The 8,955-nt window shown below is 39.4% G+C and overlaps 2 protein-coding genes across 2 annotated transcripts in view; both read left to right on the top strand.

The window, feature by feature from the left end:
- On the top strand, positions 1–1,900 carry mrpl57 (mitochondrial ribosomal protein L57). The gene is made up of 2 exons (XM_067236841.1): positions 1–115; positions 1,419–1,900. The coding sequence occupies exon 2, from the start codon at positions 1,440–1,442 to the stop codon at positions 1,749–1,751; it is 312 nt and encodes a 103-aa protein (XP_067092942.1). The 5' UTR covers positions 1–115; positions 1,419–1,439; the 3' UTR covers positions 1,752–1,900.
- Positions 1,901–2,527: 627 nt separating this feature from the next.
- The window catches only part of kcnh1a (potassium voltage-gated channel, subfamily H (eag-related), member 1a), a 30,451-nt gene continuing 24,023 nt past the window's right edge, over positions 2,528–8,955 (top strand). Inside the window, exons 1-6 of the mRNA XM_067236133.1 lie at positions 2,528–2,794; positions 5,996–6,119; positions 7,148–7,254; positions 7,938–8,066; positions 8,250–8,368; positions 8,507–8,899. Coding sequence (XP_067092234.1) covers positions 2,722–2,794; positions 5,996–6,119; positions 7,148–7,254; positions 7,938–8,066; positions 8,250–8,368; positions 8,507–8,899 — 945 coding nt within the window. The 5' untranslated portion in view covers positions 2,528–2,721. The remainder of the gene's footprint in view (positions 2,795–5,995; positions 6,120–7,147; positions 7,255–7,937; positions 8,067–8,249; positions 8,369–8,506; positions 8,900–8,955) is intronic.

Below are 8,955 nucleotides of genomic sequence, written 5' to 3'. Positions count from 1 at the left end.
GCGGAAGTAGAAACCAAAGTCACGTTTCCTTTCAAAACCAAGAACTGTTTAACAAGCGAAGCTACGTACATGATAACAGCTAGCTTTTGATTACTATTTCCCCAACTGTAGCCTGGTAAGTACATTTAACAAATTACAATGAAAATGTGATGATATATTTAACCCATGCAGCAAAAGTTTAGTCCGCTGACCTCTACTTAGCGCTGCCCAGTTAGCTAGCTAGTAGTGCGAGCTACAAACTGAATGTCATATGCGAGAAGCTTGCTACTGGTAGCTAGCAACACATTGACGCCATGGAGTTGGCTACAGTGTATTTTGTGTAGCTAGTGTTTATAGAAGATGACTGGTATCTCTTGTATATTGAACATCTAGTGTGTTATATTAGTACATCAGTAGAAGCAGCAGCTAGTTAGCACAGTCATTACTGTCACTAGCTGATTAGCTGTAGTTTATCATCTGATTTTCGTCCAACAACACACTGGAATATATGGCATTTTTTCCGGGTTAGGTTGAAACAAGCCCCATACTCACAGCCCAACGGAGCGGTATCAGACTCATATTCTGACTAGAATTATGAGTATGACAACGTCAGGCTACCATTTCTCACCCATCACCATGTAATTCTTACGCATCTCAACCATTTCTCACTCTGAGAGACCCCCAAGATCAGAACCCCCACACACACACACGTTGTTTTGTACCCAAACGTTGACAGGTATGGTAATCTCACGACGAACTCTTGATAACACTTGAGATCCCTGTAGTTAGCTCAAATTGATTTCAAGCAAAAACGTTAGTTGACGTTAGTTGGCAAAAACGTCTGTGTCTCCCTACACTGACGTATACAAGTGTGCTTGTTGGCCAATCGAATTGGAAAGCATAGGAATTTAAGGACCTATGATCACCCAGCAGTCTATATATTGTGTTAGATGTAATTACCTAATACAGGGGTCACCAAACTTTTTTCTGCGAGGGCCAGGTGATTTTTACTTTCTTTAATGTGTCTAACAGAAAATTATATGGGCCGGATTGACTACCAGTATTATTGTGGAGATTTTATTATTTTAAATGTATTCATTATACTAGATTAGTTTATTATTTTGTTATGCACCATACATCCGTACATATCAAGGGATATATGGCCTATTAAAAGAGCATTATTACTGTCGTAATGACCTTTTTTCATATTCATTGCGATTTAAAATCAAAACATTTACTTAGTTCTGCACATTAATCAGTGTGAACTGATTAACTACGCGGGCCCCTGACCTAATACAATACAATTTCATTCAAGACCTGAAAGTAAAATGTTCCTTTTGACTTGAATTGACAAAGGTCGCATTGGCCTTTTAGAGAGAGTTTACAGGCCCAGTCTTGTCAACATCTAGTGTTACAAACTGCCTTGTTTGTTTTCTCAGGGCTGTGTGCTAGACCTCGCCATGTTCCTCACCATGGTTCTTCTGAGGAAAGGCATCCCTGGAAAGCAGTGGATTGGGAAGTACCGGCGTCCCAGGGCCATCACGTGGCAGATGAAGCGCAACATGATTGTGCATTTGGAGCGTGAGGCAGAAAACGAGTACTGGATCAGCCGGCCATACATGACACCCGAGCAGGAATGTGGCCATGCTGCGGAACGCCGTGCCCAGTCTTGGTCCAAAATCAAGGAAAACAAATTTGTCAAGTTCCCAGAGCACAAGTACATAGCAGACCACCTCAGTCACCTCAACACAACCAAGACTTGGTCCAGTTAGTGAGAAGATGTATTGACTGTGTGGTCATTTTGGAACTTTCTGTGGTGTTATTTAAACTTTCATGGTCATGTCTGTATATTATTTGTGATCTTTAAATGATATCTTGATAGTGAAAGTTTTGTGTATAAACTTTACTGATGCAATTTCAACTTAAGAAAACGTCTTTATTTGATACCTTTTCATATAAACAATGTGCACAGTGCCCCCTCAACATGTTCACACCATCGGGCAATGATTGTTACAAATTATGGTAGATTATGACACATGAATTATAAGTGGGTAGTATCAAAACCTGTGGCAAATAACCCTTGTCTTTATATGTTCCAGTGGTCATCTTGGGGACTAACCCCATCTTTATAAGCCATAACAGTGTGAAGCTTTCAACTTGTATTTATGTTCACCAGTCTCTAAAAGTGAAACACTTCAATTAAGACAAGCTACTGCTTAAATAAGTATACTTTACTCAACACATAATGTACATGAAGCTGATGTGGGGTGACATTTTCCTGCCTCAGCGTAATGTCGGCTATGACAACCTAAAGGGTTATTGAAGTAATGTCCAACGGCCCTGGATGGATGCAAAACAAAGTAAAAATCAAATGTGCGAGAGTCGAAGGCTTGACTGCATGAATTAGAAAAGCCTACATATGATCTCAAATATGGTTTACTACCTAACTATGCCAGCAGATGGGGCTCAACGCGTGTGGAAGGGAATCTCTAAATCCCCAAAGCGCGCTACCGTAGTGCGATTCGAATAGGCGCACTTCAGTAGCTGGCGCACCCGCTTCAACAGGGGGAGTACTGTTTCAGATGGGTAGAGGACCTTCTTGGAGAACCCTCTGCAACCAATCTCAGTCAACAGCAGAGGAGACCATGAAGGCAGTTGTCTGGAGTAATCGCTCTGCGGATAGACACAGTAACCAGCTGTACCGACCGCTCCTACGCACGGACGACTGAATGAAGAGCCAGAATGGCCGGAGGACGGAGAGGACTTGTAGCCCCTCAAAATACTTTTTTAGAAAATATTGTCAGACGATCAAACGGTAAGAACAATTTTGTGTAATAATTTACTTCGAATCCTTGCAGGATGAATCAGTTCCATATGAACTTTTCCTTTCCTATATTTGGCCCGCATCTTATAGCCTACGACGATGGAAATAATTATTGTCAAAATGTTTTTCTGAATTATTAACTTAAAGGGAATTTTACGTTTGAATATCCCACACAATCGCATAAATTATAAGACTATCAAAATGGCAGAAAGTTTGGTGTCTGCACCATTCATCCAAGTTAATGAAACGTGCGGCACCAAATCTATAGAATATGCAAGGAGTGGCGATGGATACACGTGACGTTCAAATGTAGTATTTCAAATCTTATTTCGTTTTGGAAGTGTTTTTTTATTTTTATTCCATTGAGTCTAACCTATGGCAGGTTTATAATTTTTTGTTTAATCAGACATTCTTTCGTAAGGTTATTTCCATTTGGAGCTGAATATAAAAATATATATTTTATTATAGACTGTTAATCTCACATTAATCTACACACATTATGTACAATGGTCCTATTCTGTTTCCAGCCTGCATCACTTCCATAAAATGATGATGTCGATGATAGGCTACCATTTAGGTCGATTAAAGGTCCATACATTTATACTTCAAACGGGAGAAGGAATGAGGAATATAAACAAATAGCCTATCTTAGGTCCTAGAAAAACACAGTAAATGTTAAAGCATAAACACGTTAGAATCTAAAATATGTACTTATGTGTGAGAAGAATGCACTTTCTTGTCCCAACACAACTTTATAGTAGCTGGAGACACTATTGAAATCTTGAAGTGTATAAGACAAATTGACACACCATGCAGAATGAATGGGCCTACCTGCTACTCATTTAGTGTTAGTAAGTTTAAGGTGTTAGTCCACATAGAAATGTTGGTTGTGATATTACCTAAATTATATGATGTATTTAAAGCTTTAACATTCTTCTTGTTGCTGCTACTGTAACCATTTTTCTTTTCAACTTTTCAGTTTGGACATTATCACATAGACAGACAGGTATAAAGCATACTTTGGAGTGCTGCTTTTGTTTTTCCTTCCTCTAATTTCCCTCTTGACTCTTTGTATACTAAACTGTTCTATACCAATAGCTGTTAATTTACAAAGCAATTGATCCTAAAGATGCCATCTTGGTCTGGGTGCAGACCTTTTCCACTAGCTAACCCATTATTCTTACAGCTAAAATAAACACATTTTGTAACACATCAGCAAATGATGAATCATACAGATACTTGATTGAACATTGACGTCAGATGCTGCTGTCATCTATCAACATCATCCCTGTCTACCATTGTAAAATGGGACAGCATCACCACTAACAATTGTAAAATAACAAATGTTGGCATGGAACGTCTTAAACCCGTATACTGTAATTGTGTTTCTGTCAGTAGTTCTAGTGACTGTACACATTTGAAGGAATAGTATAGGGATGTGTGTATTATCTCTATTCATTATTTGGGACATAATATTTTGTCACCACAAACCCAATTTTCTCTTCATTAGGTCTAGTGTATTATGCATTCATTAGGTCTAGTGTATCAAGCACCCTTTTTTTTCGTAATGCTACAATGGATGGACCTTATGCTCTGTGTTTTCACTGCTATGTGAACAACACATTAGCACTAAGGGATTCAATTCAGTGCTCTGAAATTGCCTTTTCCATAAACTATACACATTTATCTCAGAATGCTGTGTCCATAATCATTTTATTTGTTGTTGTTTCCCCTGGATAAGCCAATTTCTCTTTCCTACTCTCGCTCTCTCTCTCTCTGTCTCTCTCTCTCACTCTTTCTTCGCCCCCCCCCCCCCAATCTCTCCCCACACAATTTTCCTTGTCTATTTCTCCATCATCACCCCTTTTACTTTCTCTCTCCGTCTGCACAGCTGTCTATAGCTAGCTCATGTACATGTAAGCTGATGACAGAGTAACTGTGTTTCCTGTGGTCACATGGTTGTGTCAAGGTGCAGTCTAATTGCCCATCAGTTATCCAGACAGCCATCACTGGAGACAGGGAGTTAGATCTAATGAAGCAATTTTCTTAAGCCATGTTTACTATAGTGTTTGTCAATTTTAGCAATAGCTAATACAGAGTCCCTTACACTGTCCCTTATATGTCTAATTATAAGTTTAAGGGGACATGTATTAACATTCCCCTCAGTGCTTGAACTTGTTGTCCAAGTTATAAATGTATAGTTGTTGTTTGAGTTAAAAAAGGAATAGTCTTAACTATTACAAAATAATTACTCATGGTATTGACTGTTTTAGCTATATGAAAATAGCATACCTTTTGTTGTTAAAATCAAGGAGTTGGCTGCTAACTGATTAAACTATTTTGACATTTTCACAAGTTTATTTGATATGACTGAGATGTGTCTTAGACATTTCATGTATTTTCCAAGAGGATCCTTTGTAGGCTTACCGTCTGTATAGGAAAACACATATCAGTCAAATATGCATGCATTTCACTAAGTCATCTTTAAAAGCCATCTTTCCAACTATGACACAATACCCCACAAATGATACAATGTGCGGTAGAATTCCATGAGTAAGTAACTGAGAAACGTTCCTCTTTATATATAAAATTTTAGTTGTGCACTTGCAAATTATAAGTGTGTTATTGATGACTTTGTGACAGATGTCTTTGCATATCTGAAAGAAATCACAGCTTATTCAAAAGGCGAATAAGTTCCTTGAGTTAATAGTGCAGGAGGTCAGCTACCCCTTCAAGAGTAACTCGCTTTACTCACCCTCCCTACATGCAGTACTTATTCAGCACTGAGGGTAAGGATGGTCTAAGACTCAGATAAGTACTTGTATGTGAACAACTCTGCTGCTTCACCACTCTAACGTGTCACATTGTGGTTGCTTCCATTGCGTACTGACTGTGTTGTAGCCTTAGGGTTAGCGTCAACACTTTTTTGGTTCAAGCAAGTCCGAAAATCATTGACCTTCAATTTGTGATTTTGAATCATTGATTTTCATGACCCACATGTATTTTCCCCCCGATTTGTGAATTGTATCAGTTCATTAATTGATTTAACATTTTAATGAATTTGACTCCAACCTTGCTTCCCCTCACCTCTATTTTCATGTATCATGAAAATTGTACAAATCAATAGTTGAGAGAGATAGCTTTTAATTTCAGGATTATTTGCTTCGTCATTTTCTTCCACATCTTAAACAGATACCAACTTTGTGCTGGGAAACGCTCAGATTGTGGACTGGCCCATCGTATACAGCAACGATGGCTTCTGCAAGCTGTCTGGTTATCACAGAGCAGAGGTCATGCAGAAAAGCAGCACCTGCAGGTAGGCCACCATTAAGTTATTATTGTTTTAAGTCACTTATAGCTTCTCATTGTTCTTGAAGACATGTAGGGATTGGTACCAATAACCCGATAGCCAAAAGCTTGTGAGGTTGCCTCCTTAACTCTGATGCTGTAAAGATATGAGTTTGATGCCTATAAATGATACCCTCTTCAAGTGAAGGAGTGTAATAATAATCTTTTTTTAGACAAAGGATTTAAGTACATCACAGGGGCCTGCCCTACCCACGCTTAGTGTGCTGAAACATGTTCCTGTCTGGTGACATTAGATCAGCTGCCTTTGGTAGACGTTGTGACTTTGAAGCTCTGAAAATACTGCCTCATTAGTATTATGCTATCTTTCACAGTTCCCAGAAAACTCCACATTTATTTTTAGACTTACCCAGAACCAACAGCTCCTACGGATGGGGATAGTAAGGCAAAGTGGGTAAAGAAGTGTAAAGATGGGGTGTATTTACCATTTCACAAGTTTTCGAAAACAAATTCTTAGTATGGAAATGTATTTGAAACATTTGTTGTTGAACATTTTTTTTTGCTACATATCTGTCAGCGCAATTGGCATTGTGGTATTCAAAACATCCCAACAGAGATTGAAGAGTCCCTGGACATAATCCCTGAAGTATCATCCCAGACTCCCTGACAACAATCTTACTGCTTGACAGCTTGTGGGTCCTACAGGGAAAATCCATAATCATAGCAAGAGTAGGTTGGCAGTGGATATTTGTTGACACATTTTAGGAGAGAGAGGGTTGTTATAAAGTAGATTCTAAATGCATTTTAAATTTGATTATGATGATGGTGGTGGTTGCAAAATGGATTGGCAAACTAAAGTAATGAGATTTTGACTTCTATTCTGAGCAGGGGTATCTTGTAATTTGAGGGTCTTGCCTTACACTTTGACACTTTGTCTTGTTTTGGTTACCAGTGTTTCTCCTCATTAACAAGACTCTGCTTGTTTTATGTAGATAATAACATACAATATTCAAAAAGTTTTTGCTTCATGTTTTCCAGCTTCATGTACGGGGAGCTCACGGATAAAGACACAAGTGAAAAAGTGCGACTAACGTTTGAGAACTACGAGATGAATTCATTTGAGATACTCATGTATAAGAAAAACCGTAAGTGCCATTTGCAAAGACTAGGTTTTGGCAAACCCTTATCATGCAAATGTGTTCAGCCATCCCTAATAAACATCACTGTTCAGAGACTTCTGGAAGCATCTGTAGCCCTGTAAAACTACTAAGACTAAGACACAGAAAACAAAAATCATTAGATGAAAATAGTGTTGATGTATTAAGGTGAAGTGGGGGGGGGGGGGGGGGGGAAGGAATGCCACCTGCAATAAATACCCAGCGTTAAGAGTATTGGCTAGAAAGTAGTGCCAAGATTAATGTTGTTAAAAAATGTTCTATGTATTCCTGTGCACCTTTGAATTATTCTTGATTGCTTGTCACACTTCTTAAGAGAAATGTAGTTCCTAACCACAGCAAATGATTGATGGCAGGCTTCTATGGGACTGTATTTCTAGTTCAGTTGTCTCTGGGTAATAAACAAAAAAACTATTCTATCTGATGAACAGAGACCTAGATTGTAAGGTAGGAACAAATTAACTCTCTTTGATTTGATTAAATTGATGAACATTGAAAAATAGAGCAAAACGCTGAGCTATGCTACATTGATGTACAAAACTTGTGCCTGTGCTCTTAAAGGGAAATACTTCATAGTAAAATGTACTGGCAAGTATAAATATCGACGATGGGTTGAGTAAAGATGAATTCCTCAGTGTTTTCTTCTGTTTCAGGGACACCGGTATGGTTTTTTGTGAAAATAGCCCCCATTCGCAATGAACAGGAAAAGGTGGTTTTGTTTCTGTGCACATTTAGTGACATCACAGCCTTTAAACAGCCTATAGAGGATGACTCTTCCAAAGGTAAGTTTTATAAGAAAGCAGTGTGACTATCCTCCAGTCACTCGCTGACCCTCATTCACTGTTGAACTGGTCTATTTGTACAGTCATTTTTGCTTAAATCCTCTACTGTTAGTCTACATGTCAGTTATGTCTCCTTTCCCCATGAACCATTTTGTGTAATTGAGCTTCAAATTGTGTTCTCAGGTTGGGGAAAGTTTGCCCGTCTGACGCGCGCTCTGACCAGCAGTAGGGGGGTACTACAGCAGCTGCAGCCCACTGTTCACAAGGGAGAGAATGTCCACAAACACTCCCGCTTGGCCGAGGTAGGATCATTCCTGTCACATTTGTATTTTCTTTCCTTGTGGTCTTTCTTGTTTTCCTGCATTCAGGTGTCATACTGTTCCTTCATTCAGAGGCTGTCAGCCATACTGAAGATATTCCATCTCCTTCACATTTGGCAGGTGCTGCAGCTTGGCTCTGACATCTTGCCCCAGTACAAACAAGAGACCCCCAAGACTCCTCCCCACATTATTCTACACTACTGCCTCTTTAAAACCACCTGGGACTGGGTCATCCTCATCCTCACCTTCTACACCGCCATCATGGTGCCGTACAATGTCTCTTTCAAGACCAAGCAGAACAACGTCACGTGGTTGGTGGTAGACAGCATTGTGGATGTCATCTTCCTAGTCGACATTGTGCTCAACTTTCACACCACATTCGTGGGGCCAGCAGGTGAGGTCATCTCGGATCCAAAACTGATCCGAATGAACTACCTAAAGACGTGGTTTGTCATCGACCTGCTGTCTTGCCTACCCTACGATGTCATCAATGCCTTCGAGAACGTAGATGAGGTCAGTGCTTTAAGCAAAAGGGTATCCTTGTTTTGCTTCTTTTTCTATTACTCCAT

The sequence above is a fragment of the Osmerus mordax genome, chromosome 5 (genome assembly GCF_038355195.1).
Source record: "Osmerus mordax isolate fOsmMor3 chromosome 5, fOsmMor3.pri, whole genome shotgun sequence".
Classification (NCBI taxonomy): domain Eukaryota; kingdom Metazoa; phylum Chordata; class Actinopteri; order Osmeriformes; family Osmeridae; genus Osmerus; species Osmerus mordax.
The sequence above is the reverse complement of the archived record's forward strand: the minus strand, read 5'-3'. Positions and strand labels throughout refer to the sequence as shown.